Raw genomic sequence first — 16,868 nt, 5'->3', positions numbered from 1 at the left:
ACAACACACACATTTGCTCACACACAACACACATAACATATATAACACACTCACACACATAGCACACGTGCTCTCACACACATAACGCACTCTAACACACACAACACGCATAACACATGTACACACATGCACACTCACACATGCGCGCACACGCGGTCTCAGACACACAGCATCGCCCCCCCATGCAATCACAGTGACACACTGAGTAACATACACACGGTCCCAGGAACACACAGACACACAGCATCACACGGACACCCCACGTTGGGGACACACACACAGTCCCAGACCCACCGTCACAATGGCCCACACGTGCAGCCTCAGTGATTTGTCCCTGGAGCTCACAGTGTCTGCTACAGACATGATCACAGCGACACCTCACACACCACAGTCCATCTGTCCCAACACACACACTGTCCAGTGACACACAGTCACAACCATGGCCTGCTCACGGTGACTCGCTACATTGCACAGACACACAATCTCATTAATATATATCCATAAAGCCGAAACCAGTTTGGCTCAGTGGGTAGAGCGTCGGCCTGCGGACTCAAGGGTCCCAGGTTCGATTCCGGTCAAGGGCATGCACCTTGGTTGCAGGCACATCCCCAGTGGGGGGTGTGCAGAAGGCAGCTGATTGATGATTCTCTCTCATCGATGTTTCTAACTCTCCCTCTCTGTAAAAAATCAATAAAAATACATTAATATATATATAGTTCTATGGACACAGAACATCACAGAAAAAGACAACCACAGTGACACACATTCACATGACACACAGCACTGCAAGATGCACAACCTAGTACTATATAACACAGTCCCACGGACACACAATATTTCTGATACAGTGACAGGTATGCACACAGTCCCACTACACACAGCATTGTCCAGACACACACAATAGCAGTGGCACATAGCACATTAACACACACCATCATACACACCATCATAGTGCACACAACATAACACAATTCCACTGACACCCACGGTGACACATAGACATACTGTACACACACACACACACACACCCCACCAGGGCATACACACACAACCCCACGGACACAGCATGACACAGACACCACCATAGTGATACACTCACATGGACACAGCATCACACCGGTTCATACAACCACACTGATACCACACAACGGTACCCCGTGCTCACAGACCTTCCTGATAGCACACCATCGCCACACGTACACCATCCCAGTGTCACACAAACACCATCATGTGGACACACAACGTCTCACTCATGCACATGGGCACACTGCACAAGACAGCATGCTGACACAAACAGCACATAGACAGACACACCATCCCACTCACACACAAGACACCAGACCATTGTGTGGCCACACATGGACACACAACCACACAGTCACAACCGCCCACGACACACGGGACACGTGTGTAACATGACACGTGGGATGCATGTAACATACTGGCACACACCACCACCCCACTGACACACACAAGCAACTGCTACACAACGACTCCACAAACTTCCGGAGGACTCTCCAGCACCAAACACAGTCACACACACACCCCCCCATCCCTGACCCCTGCCCAGTGAGAGGTGTGTGATGTGGAACGCTGTGGGAGGAGCTGCTGGGTAGGCGTGTGTGTGTGTGTGTGTGTGTGAGTGTGAGTGTATGTGTGTGTGAGTGTGTGTGTGAATGTATGTGTGAGTGTGTGTGTGAGTGTGTGTGTGTGTGTGAGTGTCTGTATGTGTGTGAGTGTGAGTGTGTGTGTGTGTATGTGTGTGTGTGAGAGTGTGTGTGAGTGAGAGTGTGTGTGTGTGTGAGTGAGAGTGTGTGAGAGTGTGTGTGAGTGTATGTGTGAGTGTGTGTGAGTGTGTGTGTGTCTGTATGTGTGAGTGTGTGTGAGTGTGTGTGTCTGTATGTGTGAGTGTGTGTGAGTGAGTGTGTGAGTGTGTGTGAGTGTATGTGTGAGTGTGTGTAAGTATGTGAGAGTGTGTGTGAGTCTGAGTGTGAGTGTGTGTGAGTGTGTGTGTGTGAGTGTTAGTGTGAGTGTGTGTGAGTGTGCGAGTGTGTATGAGTGTATGAGTGTGTGTGTGTGTGTGAGTGTATGTTTGAGTGTGAGAGTGTGTGTGTGTATGTTTGAGTGTGAGTGTGTGAGAATGTGTGTGTGTGTTTGTGTGTGTGAGAGTGTGTGTGAGTGTGTGAGAGTGTGTGAGTGTGTGTGTGTGAGTGTGTGTGTGAGTGTGTGAGTGTGTGTGAGTGTGTGTGAGTGTGTAAGTGTGTGTGTGTGAGTGTGTGTGAGTGTGTGTGTGAGTGTGAGTGTGTGAGTATATGAGTGTGTGTGTGTGTGTGTGTGAGTGTGTGTGTGTGTGAGTGTGAGAATGTGTGAGTGTGTGAGAGTGTATGTGTGAGTGTGTGTGTGAGTGTGAGAGTGTGTGTGTGAGTGTGTGTGAGTGTGTGTGAGTGTGAGAGTGTGTGAGTGTGTGAGTGTGTGTGAGTGTGTGAGAGTGTGTGAGTGTGTGAGTGTGTGAGTGTGTGTGAGAGTGTGTGAGTGTGTGTGAGTGTGAGTGTGTGTGTGTGTGAGTGTGTGTGTGTGTGTGAGAGTGTGTGTGTGTGTGTGAGATTGTGTGTGTGTGTGTGTGAGTGTGTGTGTGTGTGTGTGTGTGAGTGTGTGTGTGAGTGTGTGTGTGTGTGTGTGTGAGTGTGAGTGTGTGTGTGTGTGTGAGAGTGTGAGTGTGAGTGTGTGTGTGTGCTGGGCCTGCTCCTCTGCCCTCTGGGGCGGGCTGAGCGGCGCTGTTACCGGGTAAACTTCCCCGCCCCCCGCCGGGCCATCAGTCCCCGCCCGGATGATGTCATCGCCTCATTCCGGAGGCTGAGTAATCCGCTCCGCCCCCCGCAGGTACCGCGGCTGCACCTGAGCTCCGGCCGGCCGCGCTGGGTCTCCCCGGGATGGGGACCGAGGAGCCTGGGCCTGGAGCTCACACCGGGGACCCTTGGAGCTGGGGTCCCGCTGGCCAACCAAAGGCTCTGGGGCTGCACCTTCCGGACCAGGGTCCGGGCACCGGGACGCACGCCGGGCTTCTAGGAGAGGCTGGCCACCTGGCCCGGTGTCCGGAGGGGCGAGGGCCTCCCCACAGAAACACAGCCAGGCCTGGGGAGCCGCTGGGCCAGAGCCTGGGGACCCCGAGGCCCCAGTCCTGCTTCCGGTGGAGGCAGGGTGCTCAGTTCTAACTTTCAGAGCATCAGCCAGGCCTGGGCCCCTCCTGGGGGCACCCTCAGCCTGGCTTCCTGGGGCTGGGAAACCGGCACCTCCACGGGGGGAGGGAACTCCTGGCACAGGACAGGCAATGCCTGGGCTCTTTGGGGAGGGAGGGGGCACCCCTACTTTTATGGGGCCAGGACGCCTGGGCTCTTTTCGGGGGGAAAGGGAGGAATCCTCAGTTCCTGTTTTCAAAAGCCACGAAGCCTGAATCCTTTTGGGGGGTTCAGCCAGCTCCGGGCTCCATGGGGTCAGGATGCCCAGGCCTCCAGGGAGGGGTACGCCGGGTCCCCGCTTTCCCCAGGCCCACACCAGCGTTCCTTCTAGGGGAGAGGGATGGATGCAGAGCCCCCGTTTGCCACCATCCCAAGTGCCCATCCTGGTCCGGGGCGGAGGCAGGAGCACCGGAGCCGGGCCGGACCTCACTCGGGCCGGCCGCGGGCTGCAGGCTTGCAGGCCCTGCGCCCGGCAGCTCCCGGGGGCCCGGCCCCCCGCTCCCCCTCCCTCCCCGCGCCCAGGGCTCCCCCAGATCTGGGCATGCGGGCGGGCGCCGCAGCGACCAATGAGCGCGCTCGCCGTCTCCGGGAGCCGGGCCGGCTCTGCCCGCCTGGCATTGGGCACGCGGTGGGCAGCGGCGGGCGGGGCCTGGGGGGTCCTCGCGCCTGGTTGGGCCAGGCTTGTTGCTGGGTAACGGGGCGGCGAGTTTCCCCTGGCAACGGCGGCGGGTACCGCTCACTGGCTGGCCGCGGAGGAGGGGGGCGCGGCGCAGGCAGGCCCCGCAGACCCCAGCAACAGCGCGGCCCCCGCCCGCCCGAGCGGTAACCTTCACACCGCGGCCTCTCGGACCCCGCGGGCGCCGGCGCCCCGCCCAGCCCCCGTCCGGGCCTGCGGGCTGGCTGCACAGGGTGGGGTGAGGTGGGGTGAGGTGGGGTGAGGTGGGGTGAGGTGGGGTGGGTGGGATGGGGATGGACGCAGGAGGCCACCGCGGGGAGCCCGGACTCAGGCCCTGTCCAGTGAAAAGTTAAGTCCTTCCCAACTCCCTCTGGCCGAGCCCAGAAACCCGCTTTTCCAGGACGAGCCTGCGGAAGGGTGTGAGTCTGCAGTCAAGTCGCTGGGACACATTTCTTTTTTTAAATATATGTTGTTGGTTTTTTACAGAGAGGAAGGGAGAGGGATAGAGAGTCAGAAACATCAATGAGAGAGAAACACCCATCAGCTGCCCCCTGTACACTCCCCACGGGGGATGTGCCCCACAACCAAGGTACATGCCCTTGACCAGAATCAAACCTGAGACCCTTGGGTCCGCAGGCCGGCGCTCTACCCACTGAGCCACACCGGTCAGGGCTGGGACACATTTCTTTAACTCGCACTTCACACGGAAGAGGTACTCATTGAACCTCCCCATTTAACTGCTGGTCCCACAGTGACCCCCTTTGTACCGGGGGAGACACTGAGGCACAGGGCGGGGGGGCTGCTCGATCAAGAGCACCCGTTTGAACCCAGGTCGCCTGGCTCCAGTGTGGCGGTTTCGTCACTTCGCCATCCCTTTGAGAGGCGTTACTATTCCAAACGAGAAGCTGGGCACCTCGGGCCACTGGTTTGAAACCCCCGGCCCCGACCTAAGGGCCATAGTTTAACGTTCTTGTTTAGATTCTCAGAGCGTCAGGAGACCCCCTCACTGGCAGTAGGGATGCTGGGGAACGTGTATTAAAGTACCCGCTGTGCCCTGGTGCTTTATGTTTATGGACCTTCTCGCTGCAGAGTCCCCTTGATGGCCCCAACTCACAGATGGGGAAGTTGAGGCACAGAGATGTGGCCACTTGCTCGGGGTCACACAGCCAGTGGGTGGCAGAGCTGGGAATTCTAGCTCAGGCCTTCTAGACCCAGAACCCGCCTCGGGGAGCTCAGCCCGGAGGGTTTGGGGGTTGGGCCACAGCTGTGGGCCTGGTCTCAGAAGATAATGTGTCATCATTTGGAGCAGGATCTGGACTGCATGGTGGGGAGGATCTTGACTGGTGACACTGCTTATGGGCTGGTGACTCCTGGCCCTTTCCTGCTCTCCTCTCTGCACCCCCCCAGCCCCCCCTCCCACCCAGTCAAATTCCTCCAGTTCTTCCCACTCTTTTTTAATATATTTTTTTTATTGATTCTTTACAGAAAAGAAGAGAAAGGGATAAAGAGATAGAAACAACCATCAGCTGCCTCCTGCACACCCACCACTGGGGATGTGCCCGCAACCAGGGCACATGCCCTTGACCAGAATCGAACTTGGGACCCTTCAGTCGGCAGGCCGATGCTCTATCCACTGAGCCAAACCGGTTTCGGCCTTCATACACATTTTCTTCTCAGAAAATTATCCCAGCACATCTGGTCTACTGGTGTTTAGTCCAGACTGGGCAGCTTGAGGGAACGGACCCGTGAGTGGACTGGGAGCTAGCCCAGGGCTGGGGCCTGCCTCTCTCTTAGCTTCATCACCGCCAGGCACAGAGCAAACACAATACCCAGCGGCACAGGCGACAAATGCTAACACTTATTAGGCGCCTACTGCATGTCAGACGCTGCGCTCCGAGACTTCCATGCATGAGGTCAGTGGGCTGGGCATTGACCTTTGAACCAGGAAGTCCCAGTCCGGTCCCTGGTCAGGGCGCACGCCAGGGTTGCAGGCTCCAACCAATCAATGGTCCTCTTTCAGCATTGGTGTTTCCATCTCTCCCTCTCCCTTCCCCTCTGAAGTCAATAAAAATATCTTTAAAATAAATAAGTAAAGCCGCATTTCTCAAATGCCTTTAAACTCATTCGTTCAAGTCAGAAGTACACTTTCTTTGTGTTCTATTTCACAAAACAGTATTTTCCTTTGACTTCGTGATTTTTATATATTTTTTGATGATACTATTTTGTGTTGTTTTCAGCCTGGTCAAGAGCCGTTCGAGTTGCAGGTGGAAGGAACTATTACGGAGCACAGGGAAGTATGTGGGGTGATAGAAATGTTCTGAATCTTGATTGAGGTGATATACAAGAGCACATTTTTCACACCCACCAACGACCCTCTGAAAAAGTCAATTTCATTGTGTGTAAAAATCCTATATCATAAAAGGTTAATATGCAAAATGTCCCCATGGGCCGGAGTTCGACCCACCAGGAGTTAGACATGCACTGACCACCAGGGGGCAGCGTGGAACATGGCGGGCGTCAGTGACACAGCACTGGCAGCAGGTGGCAGTGTAGGGTAGGCACCGCTGGCCCTGACAAGAGTGGGACCTCGGTGGGATGGTGGAGCAGGTGAGCAGGCGGTGCCAGGCCAAGGCAGGGGCCCCCAATTTCCCTGGTGACTGGTGGCAGTGGGGGGGGCAGGTCAGAGAGCGGGCAGCACCAGACCAAGGAGGGTGTGAGGGGGTGACTCCAACCAGATCGGCCCTGATTGCTGGCCAGGCCTAGGGACTGTGCCCGTGCACCAATTTCATGCACCGGACCTCTAGGTTCTCAATAAACTTGTGCAAAAACAATAAGATCCACGAACGTGACTTCACACCCCACGGTTTGCTCACGGCCCACCCACCGTTTGAAAAGCACTGGAAGGAAGAGAAGAAGGAAGGGGGGTGGCCACGGATGGGGAAAGGGAGGGGAGGAGGGGGGCCGAGTCAGTCCCCCATATCTACAGCTGGGAGAGTTCAAGCGGGGTCCGCACTTCCTGCTTCTCTTGGGAAACTGTGGGGTCCGTGTGGAAGTGAGTCTGAGCGCCTGAGCAAGCCCACTACCGCTCAGACCTGGGACCTCTTCCTGGCCAGCTCGGTGCCAGGCACCATAGCTCGCCCCGTGGTGACGCGGTTCGGTTCGGGTGTGGCAGAGAGGGGATGGAGAGTTCAGAGGGACAGAGCCCGGGCCCCGGGGGGAGGAAGGACAGGGACGAGACCCTGGGAAACGGAGAAGGGAAAGGGGAATTGAAACCCACAAGCCAGGGTGAGTGGTGGTGCAGGGGCTGCCCGGGCATGTCCGTGCCTGGTGCCTGGGGTTCCATCTGGCCCCCGGTTTCCTGCCAGACGTGTGGCAACTGTGACCCGTTGCTCCAAAAGGGTGCCCCCTCGGTGGGTGAGCCCGTTAGCAGCAACTTGTCACGGGTACGATTGTGTGTTGGAGGCCAGCTTCTTTAATATATATATTTTTTTTATTGATTTCAGAGAGGAAGGCAGAGGGAGAGAGAGAGATAGAGAGAAACCTCGATGCTGAGATAGAATTATTGGTTGGGGCCTGCAACCCCGCATATGCCCTGACCAGAATCCAGCCATGACCTCCTGGTTCATAGGTCATGCTCAACCACTGAGCCACACTGGCCGGACATGGCCAGTTTCTTTATGTCTGACTTGATCTATGTCTGTAAGGGCCAACCTTTTTTAAAAATATGCGGTTTTTTTTAGTTGATTTCAGAGAGAAAGAGAGAGGGAGAGAGAGATAGAAACATCTGTGATGAGAGAGAATCACTGATCGGCTGCCTCCTGCACATCCCACACTGGGGATCGAGCCCGCAACCCGGGCATGTGCCCTCCCTGGGCCGGAATGGAACCAGATCCCGCAGGCCAGGCCCTGGCTCTATCCACTGAGCCGAACCAGCTAGGCCCGTGAGGGTCCATTTTTTGCCGGTGTCACTGTGTCAGCTGCGAGCCGGTGTGGCTGTGTGTGTGTGTCCCTGGGAGAGTGTCCTCCAGTTCACGCTGTGCGTGTGTCCAGGTATCCGCGACAGCTGTGGTGCGCGCACTCGCGGGCCTGCTCGGGGGGAATGTCTCGAATGTGACCTCGGTCAGTTTGGGGGTGTGGGTGCGCTCCTCCCCGTGGGTGTCTGTGCTCCTGTGTGTACCGGGTCCGTCTGCCTGTCCCGCAGGCACCCGTGCCCAGAGTCCGCCTGCCCAGGGGTCAGAGTGGGGACCTGCCCGGGGCGCTGGCATGTCCCCGGGCCCCTGGCCACGGTGCGCCTGGCCTGGGTGCGTCCGGCTGGGCTGCCTCCCGCGCCCCGGCCCCGCCGGCACCTGGCTGTGCCCCTGCAGCGCGGGCCCGGGTGTGTGTGTGTCGGGTGCGTGTCCGTGGGCGCCAGTCAGTGTGTCAGTGTGTCAGCGCCGTGTCCGGCCGTCCCGCGCCCGCCCCGGCCAGGCCCCGCCCCGCCCCCGCCGCAGGGAAACCCCCGCCCGAGTTCGGGGGCGCGGCCGCGCCAGCAAGTCCCGACTTGTCCGCGGGGGCGGGGCCTGGCGTCACGCGGGGGCGGAGCGTGGGAGCCGCGCGGCGGGCGGGGCGGGGCGGAGCAGCGAGCGGCCCGGGACCCGCCGGGCGGCCGGAGACGCGGCGCGAGCCACATGCGAGCGGGCGCCTGGCGGCCGCACAAACACGATCGGCGGCGGCCACGACGCGGACGCGCCCGCGGCGCGAGCGGCGGCGGCGACAGCGACAGCAGCGGCCACTGCGGTCCGAGCAGCAGCAGCAGCAGCAGCAGCCGCCGCGGGGAGCGGCTCTTCTTCGCGGGCGCGCCCTCCTGGAAGCAGCCGCCCGCCCCCATCGCCGCCCCCTCTGGCGTGTTCATGCCCCCGGGGTGAGTGTGCGCACCCCCGTCCCGCGGGCGCGATGGGCCAGGCCGGGCGGGCTCCCTGGAGGAGGCGGCGGGAGCGCACGCGGAGAGCACCGGGGGCGCCCTGCAGCCCCGCCGCGTGCCTCCCCCTCTCCGAACCCTCTGCCCCCGGGAGGGACTCGGGCTGGGCTGGGGTCGCGGGGCTGGGCTGGGGTCGCGGGGCGGGGCCGGGGTCGCGGGGCGGGAGGCGCCGAGGTCCGGGCGCGCAGGTGCCTGAGCGGTCTGGCGGGTTTGTTTACAAACAATGGGGTGCGGGCTCGACAGCGCCCCCTGGCGGCCAGCGCGGCCCCGGGGAAGTGAGTCGACCCCGACTCGCCCGGTCCCCCCGCAGTCCGCAGTCCGGGCGGGGCGGAGGCGGGGTGCGGGCGGAGGGGCGGCCACACCCCGGGCGCGCACCCGCGGGGGGCGGCGACAGGGGGCGGCTGCGGCCGCGGCGGCTGCGGCTCCCGCGGGCGGGGGCTGCGCCCCAGCAACAGCCGGTTATTGGCCCCGCGCTCGGCGGCGGGCGGGGCGGCGCACGTGGCGGCGGCGGGGCTGGGGCTGACAGCGCGGGGGGCGCCTGGTCCCGCCGTGGCCGCGGTGCGGGCTGTGAGCTGCAGGTGTCTCGCCTGGGTGTGTGCGTGCGGCTGGCTCCGAGTTCGCGCTGGGGTCCGCGGGGAGCGGGGTGTCCGGGGTGCGGGGGCATGCTGGGGCGGGTGTGAGTGTGAGTCCCTGTGGTGTGTGTGTGTGTGTGTGTGTGTGTGTGGAGTGCTGCCTGGGTCTGCCCTGCCTGCGGGGAGGGCTCTGTTTTTGTGGGGTGCGTGTGTGTGCTCTGGGAGAGTTGTCTGCGTGTGCTGTTTGGGGGTGATGCTGTTTGGGGGTGACTCTCTGGATCCGTGTTGGTGGGCGGGCTAGGCTGTAGTGTGTTGTTGGAGGGAGCTTCTGTGTGTGTGTGCGCGCGCTTCTGTGTGTATCCTGCCCGACGTGTTGTTTGTGTGTGCTCCTGTGTCTTGCCTGTGTGGACTGTCTGTGGCTGTGTCTGTCTCCAGGGCATGTGTCTCAGCGAAGCGTGTGTGACGGATGCCCGCTGGATGGATGCGATGCCAGGTGTCTGTGAGTTCTGCATGGTGTGTGTGTGTGTGTGTGTGTGTGTGTGTGTGTGTGTGGTGGGGGTTGTCTCAGGTTCTGTTTGGCTTGTGTGTCTGGGAACTGAGGACCGCGTCTCTGTGGGGTCTGTGCAGCGCCGTCAGTGGGTGTTGCTGGCAGCTTCTCTCTCTCTCTCTCTCTCTCTCTCTCTCTCTCTCTCTCTCTCTCGCACGGGGCTTGTCTGAGCCCGTGTGCGTGCGTGTGTGTGTGTGTGTGTGTGTGTGTGTGTTGGGTCTGAGGGGCTTGTCTCCGCGATCGGCTGGCTCATGTGTGTCATGTGGGCTGCGTGTGTGTAGTGTTTATGTCGGTCACGTGAGACCTCTGTTTTCTGTGGGAGCGGGAGGTGTGCGGGCCGCCAGGGCTGCGGGAGCGGAGTTGGCTGGCGTGTGCGGCGTGTGCCCGGGGCTGACAGTTGGGGACGGGGTTTGGAGGGGAGGGGAGGAGGGAGGAGGGTCGGTGTTCCCTTCTGCTGCGGGGTCTGTGTATGTGTCGTGGCTGGAGCGTGTGGTGATGCGTCTGGGTCTGAGGACATGTGTCTGTGTGTTGCCTGACGTACATGTGTCCTGGGGTCTAAGAGTTGGTGACACGCAGGCATGTTTCCGTGGTGTTGGTCCGCGCGAGTCCGTTCTGTGCTGATGTGTGTGTGAGTCCTGAGGTATGCGCGCCTTACCTCGTGGGTGTGTATGTGTTTGAGAAGTGTGTGGGTCTCTGTCTGTGCTCGTATTGGCTGGTAGTGTGTATGTCAGTGTGTGTGTGTGTGTGTGTGTGTGTGTGCATGGGCATATCCACTCTGGGTCAGTGTGTGAGATTCTGACTATTGGTGCATGGGGGGGATGGGTTGTGCCTGGCAGCATGCATTGTTTGTATAGCTCTTGTGATGGTCTGTGTGTTCACATTTGGTCAGTGTTCCTGTGTGTGTGTGTGTGTGTGTGTGTGTGTCCTGTGTAGCAATGTCCGACACTGGGACCATCTCAATGTTTCTGTGCCAATGGGAGATGAGGTGGGAGGGTGGTCGGGGGCTGGCCCGTCCTGTCCTGCCTGAGCCTTCGTGTGTGTGTGTGTGTGTGTGTGTGTGTGTGTGTGTTGGGGAGCCATCCCAATGCCTGGCTGCCCTCCGTGTGTGCCCATCACTGTGTCCTAAAAGTGACCCCCCCTGCCCATGCCCTGCTGGGTGAGTTTGTGTGGTGGGGCCATCAGCCCTCACACTCACACGCCTGACTCAGCCCCTTGAGCTCTTGAACTTGCCGAGAGCCAGGCTGTGCCCCCTGTCCCTCCTGTGTGCCCATCGCCCTGTGTTTGGGAGGCTGCCCCTGTGGAGCCCGGGTCCCTCGGGGGGGGTGCACCTCGTGTGACCATCACACAAGCCTCCGTCTGGGCCCAGGGTGCGTGGCAGGTGCCATCCCTGCCCTGTGTGTACTCAGGCTGTGTGCGGGAGTGGCGGTGCCTGTGGACCTGTGGGGGGGTGTATGGGGGGCCCCGGTGACCCCTGCACTCGCAGCTGACCCCCTTCTCTTCCTGTCCTGCAGGCCCCCCGGGAGCACCATGGCCCGAGCACGCCAGGAGGGCAGCTCCCCGGAGCCCGTAGAGGGCCTGGCCCGTGACGGCCCTCGTCCCTTCCCACTGAGCCGCCTTGTGCCCTCCGCTGTGTCCTGCGGCCTCTGTGAGCCCGGCCTGCCTCCTGCCCCTGCCACCCCCGCCCTGCTGCCAGCTGCCTACCTCTGCGCCCCCGCCGCCCTGCCCGCCGTCACTGCCGCCCTGGGGGCCCCCCGCTGGCCTGGGGGTCCCCGCAGCCGCCCCCGAGGCCCGCACCCCAACGGTGAGTGCCCACCCCGCACCGGGACGCACAGGGCTGGGAGCGAGACACTGAGGAACTGGCCCAGAGGGAGCGGGCGGGGGAGGTGGCGAGCTGGCCGGGCCACAGGGAGGGTGTGGCCAGTGTGGTCTTTGTGTTGCAAGAAGCAGGAAGACGGGGAGTAGGAGGCTGGGGGTGGGGACGGCCGAGTGGGAAGTCCCCCCTGGAATCTGACTGCAGTCCCCGAGTGGCTGGCGGCCTGTGGCCTCTTCCGGGCCCCGGGCGACAGCTGTGTCCCGGCCCCTGTCCCCTCGGCTGGGTGCCCCCGGTGCCCGGAGGCGGCAGTGAGGGAGAGGGTGGGCGGGGAGGGAGGACGGGCACTGCAGGGCTCTGGGGAGGGGTCCAGGGTGGCCTTCTGCCATTCTCCGGGTCTCTTGGGCCAGGGCCCGCCCTCTGCGGCCCAGGAGGAAGGAGCGGGAGGGGCCATTGTGCTGGGAAAGTGAGTCTGAGGGGGGAGGGGGGAGGCTTGGGGAGGGAAGGGTTAAAGGTCTCCTGCCTGATGGGCCTTTAACCCTGTGGTGCCCGGCCGCCCCATGGCCGGGGAGGACCGTCCTGGTTCCCTCCAGCCCCACCCTGTCCCCCAGGGGAGGCTGGGAGCGAGGAACTTCTCCAACTCAGCTCCCGGGCTCCATTTCCAGCCCAGAGTGTCAGGTGTGGAAACTGAGGCCCTGAGAGCTGGCTTAGGGATCCCCCAGGGCAGCCAGGACGGGGTGGTGACAGGAGGAAGAGAGGTCAGCGGAGGGGGCGGGGCAGGAAGGCCTGTCCTGCACCCCAGCCCCCCCCCCCCCAGCAGCCCGCCTGGCCTCTGGTCAGGCCCTGCCACTTCCGGGGGCGCGGCCTGCCTGTGGTTGGACACCAGCGGGCAGGAGACCTGAGGCTTGTGACTCTGGGTGTAGCCCGTGGCTGTGTCCCCGCGTGACCTTGGGCCGCTTCTCAGGATGGGCCTCAGTTAGTCCATCTGTGAAATGGGGCAGAAGCGCCTGGGCCTGTTTTGGAATAGAGGTCCTTAGGATAAGAGGGAGGTCCTCCAGGCCAACGGAAGCCGGACAGGCGACTCCCCAGTGGCCGCCCCGGGGCCGCCTCTAGCTTTAGGGTGCCCGGAAGGGGAGACACCTCTGGCTCCGAGAGGGGGGCATGGGGTCGCCTGAGACGAGGCGGGGGGCAGAGGAGAAGTCAGGCGCGTGGGAAGGGGCGGCGCAGGCCCCGGCTAGATAGCCCCCGGGGTGCACCCCGGGGCCCGTTGAGGTCATGGTGCTGACCCCCGCCCTCGGCTCTCCCCAGGTCCTCAGCCCGCACTGTCGCCCGCGGAGCAGCACCTGGAGTCGCCGGTGCCCAGCGCGCCGGGGGCCCTGGCGGGCGGCCCCACCCAGGCGGCCCCGGGCGTCCGCGGGGAGGAGGAGCAGTGGGCCCGGGAGATCGGGGCGCAGCTGCGGCGGATGGCGGACGACCTGGACGCGCAGTACGAGCGGCGGGTGAGTGCCGGGGGAGGGCAGACGGCAGGTGGGGCCTCCCGCCGGGAGGGGCGGCGGGCGGCCCCGCCAGATGTGCGGCAGCTGCTGCCCCGCGCGGCGGGGTCGCGCCGGGGACAGGCCGGGGGGCGGGGCGGGGCGGGCGGCCGCGGAGCACGGAGCGCGCGCGGCGGCGGGCACGGCCGGGCCGGGCCGGGCGGGCGGCGGGAGCCCCGCGGCGGCCCGGGCCGCGGCCGGGACTGCGGGCGGCGCTGGCGGAGCGGCTCATATACCCGGGCTATTTATAGCCGGTGAGTCAGCAGCGCCGGCGGCCGCGCCCGCCCCGCCCCCGCCGCCTGCGCGCGCCCCGCTCCTCGGCCGCTCGGGGGCGGGGCCTGTCCCCTCCCCGCCGGAGGCCACGCCCCACCGAGGCCACGCCCCCGAGCCGACAGCCCCGCCTCTGCTTAAAACAAAATAGTGGCAGCCTGCAGCGGGGAATGGACAACACCACGCATGGGGCGTCCACACGCCTCTGTCCAGCCCGAACCTGACGCCCGCACTGCTTGCTTATTCTAAGGAAAAGAAACACCGGGGACCCATCTCCTCCCGCTCCCACTCCCCCAGTTCCCAAGGAAAATCTTACAATGGGGGGCCCCGTTCCTCTGCAGGTGTTGATTTAAAAAAAAAAAAATATATATATATATATATATATTTTATTGATTTTTTTTTAGAGAGGAAGGGAGAGGGATAGCTAGAAAGATTGATGAGAGAGAAACATTGATCAGCTGCCTCCTGAACACCCCACACTAAGAGATGTGCCTGCAACCAAGGTACATGCCCTTGACCGGAATCAAACCCCGGACCCTTCAGTCCGCAGGCTGACGCTCTATCCACTGGGCCAAACCAGTTTCAGCTGGTGTTGATTCTTTTACTCCATATTTACCAGGCCACAAAGCCATGTTTAGGGCCGTGGGGCGTTTTTGGCGTAATATACGGGGTGTCCCCCAAAAGTGTATGCACACTTTCGCTGTCCCCTCTCTCCATTCATACCTGAGCTTCATCCGTATGGGCAGGAGAGCTCTGAGCCCCCCATTTTCCCAGGATCAACATCCAGTGCCCGTGTTCATTTACCCGTTGTTGGATCTTTGGGAATTTTTTTTCTTTTAGGCATTTTTTTTTTTTTTACATGTTTCAAATTTGATGTATTGGCTTTCTCTTAGGCCCCTCCAAATGGTGCCCTCCTGTGTCCCCACGGGACCTGCCTTAGGGGTCTGCCACCCTCAGCCTTGGGAAATGGCTGCTTACTTTGTCACCAGAGTGGCTGTGGCACAGAGCGCCTGGCAGCTGAGTAATGGTGGCAGGCCCTTTAGCTTCCTTCTTTCCTGACACGACAAGGGGGGGTCCTAGAGGCACCCCGAGTCCTCATGCTCTCTCTGGAGAGAAGGGCAGGGGCCAGCTCTGCCTGGACATGCCTCCGCGCAGCCTCAGCGCAGGTGGTGAACGGTTCCCAGTTCTCCTCCGTCCACGGATCGTTCTAGAATCGCTGGCTGTGGGCTCCCTCCTCCCTTCTCTCCAGCCAGCCAGCCAGCCAGCCTCTGAGGGGAGGGCAGGACGGGCTGCAGTCCAGCCCCACCCCTCGGCCCCGTGGTCCTTTGGGTGACGAGATCCCAGCTCACAGGCACCCAACACTCGCTGTCCTTCCTGGCCCAGATGGGCAGAGGAGCTGGGATGTGGGCCCGGCTGACGATGACAGCAGCTGCCTGGCAGGGCTGTGTGAGGATGTAGCTGCCCCTCGCTGCCCTCGGACCTGACGGCCTCCTGACGCCCTCTCTCTCTCTCTCTCCCCGCAGAGGCTGGAGGCACAGCAGCGACACGGCCCCTCGCCCTGGAGGGTCCTGTACAACCTCCTCCTGGGACTGCTGCCCTTGCCCCGGGGCCGCGGGGCCCCCGAGATGGAGCCCAACTAGGTGCCTGCACCCGCCTGGCAGACGTCGGGGCCTCGGGGGGCAGGACCCCCCCGCACCCTGACGCCCTGGCCAGCGCCGGGGACGTTTTCTGCACCATGTAGCATACCGGACTGCGGCCCTGCCTGGCCCAGGGGCGGGCCGGGCAGCCACTCCAGACCCAGCCCGGCCCGGCCTGGGTGCACTGTCGGAGACGCGGACTCCGGGCCCCCGGCCGCGAAGCCAGGGGAGAGAGGGCTGATGGACCGACTCCGCGTCCGACGGCGGCGGGGCCCGAGCCGCCCACCACCATCTCAGGAAAGGCTGCTGGTGCTGGCTGCCCGTTCCAGCTGCAGGGGTGACTGGGGGGGCGGTGACCCCTCTCCCCAGGGCCCCTTCACTTTGGGCCTGGCCTCAGGCCCCCGGTGCTTCCCCCCCTCCTCCTGGGGAGGGGGCCCGTGAAGAACAAATGAGCCAAACGTGACCACTAGCCTCCTGGAGCCAGAGAATGGGGCGTGTCCGACGGCTGCCCCGGCCCAGCGCCCAGCCGTCTTCCCTGAGCCGGCCGGCTGGCGGGTGGTGGGCATGCCTGCCTCACCTCCACCGGGGGTGGCCGGGGGGCCCAGACTGTGAATCCTGTGCTCTGCCCGCGCCCACCCCTCCCCCATCCATCCATCCATAGGTTTAGAGAGCGCACGCGTGACCACTGGCATTCATTGGGGGGGTGGGATGTGTTGGCGGAGACCGCCCCAGCCTTAGTCCCCGGGGCGAAGCGCTGGGGGGCAGAGGGGAGTCAGGGAGGGGGAGTCTCAGCTGAGGGAGGAGTCTGGGAGCGGGGAGGGACGGCCCAGCCTGTAAATTACTGTACATGCACTGCTGTAGATACCGGAATGAATTTTCTGTACATGTTTGGTTAATTTTTTTTGTACATGATTTTTGTATGTTTCCTTTTCAATAAAATCAGATTGGAACAGTGGACCCTCTCTCTGCTCTCCTTCCCCGCCTGCGACCGGGGCCCTCGGCCACACCTGTCCCCCTCCCACTAGAAGCAGAGTCCCGGGAGGTGTGGTTTCGGTGCCTTCCCAGTGTTCGCCCCCTGGATAAAGTAGGTCATGGGGGCCCTGAATTTCCTGAGTGAAAATGTGACCTGCAGCCCAGACCAGTTTGGCTCAGTGGATGGAGTGTTGGCCTGCGGACTGAAAGGTCCCAGGTTCGATTCCGGTCAAGGGCATGTACCTTGGTTGTGGGCACATCCCTGGTGGGGGATGTGCAAGAGGCAGCTGATCGATGATTCTCTCTCATCGGTGTTTCTAACTATCCCTCTCCCTTCCTCTCTGTAAAAAATCAATAAAATATTTTTTTTAAAAAGAAGAAGAAAAAAAAGAAAGTGTGACCTGCAGCTTATTCGGCAGCACCAGCATGAGGGGGCCTGGGGAGCTTGTCAGGAACGAGACGCCTGTCCCTGCTCCCATGAAGGCACCCGGTGACATGGGAGCAGAGACACAGCAAGACTTCACTGCTGCCTGAGGCCCAGCACACGGCCCGGCACCAGGAGCTGGTGTGGACTTCACATGAGAAGGCGACCTGTGCTTCTCTTCCCAACAACGGCGCTGGCTCTTCTGGGTCCTCTCCCTGCGGGACTGGCTGACACA

At 61.9% G+C, this 16,868-nt stretch overlaps 1 protein-coding gene across 3 annotated transcripts; it reads left to right on the top strand.

Moving 5' to 3' along the window:
* Positions 1 to 8,515: 8,515 nt before the first annotated feature.
* On the top strand, positions 8,516 to 16,192 carry BBC3 (BCL2 binding component 3). 3 transcript variants are annotated; one of them, XM_084906229.1, is made up of 4 exons: positions 8,516 to 8,812; positions 11,500 to 11,789; positions 13,107 to 13,297; positions 15,124 to 16,192. In XM_084906229.1, the coding sequence occupies exons 1-4, from the start codon at positions 8,580 to 8,582 to the stop codon at positions 15,238 to 15,240; spliced, it is 831 nt and encodes a 276-aa protein (XP_084762355.1). In that variant the 5' UTR covers positions 8,516 to 8,579; the 3' UTR covers positions 15,241 to 16,192. The 3 variants fall into 3 exon arrangements, with proteins under 3 accessions (XP_084762355.1, XP_084762357.1, XP_084762356.1); XM_084906231.1 differs by lacking the exon at positions 8,516 to 8,812 and adding an exon at positions 9,209 to 9,447; XM_084906230.1 differs by lacking the exon at positions 8,516 to 8,812 and adding an exon at positions 9,334 to 9,460.
* The last annotated feature ends 676 nt before the right edge of the window (positions 16,193 to 16,868 follow it).

Source organism: Pipistrellus hanaki (assembly GCF_964339955.1).
Source record: "Pipistrellus hanaki genome assembly, chromosome: 15".
Lineage (NCBI taxonomy): Eukaryota > Metazoa > Chordata > Mammalia > Chiroptera > Vespertilionidae > Pipistrellus > Pipistrellus hanaki.
Note: the sequence above shows the minus strand (reverse complement) of the source record. Positions and strands in the feature narration are given on the sequence as shown.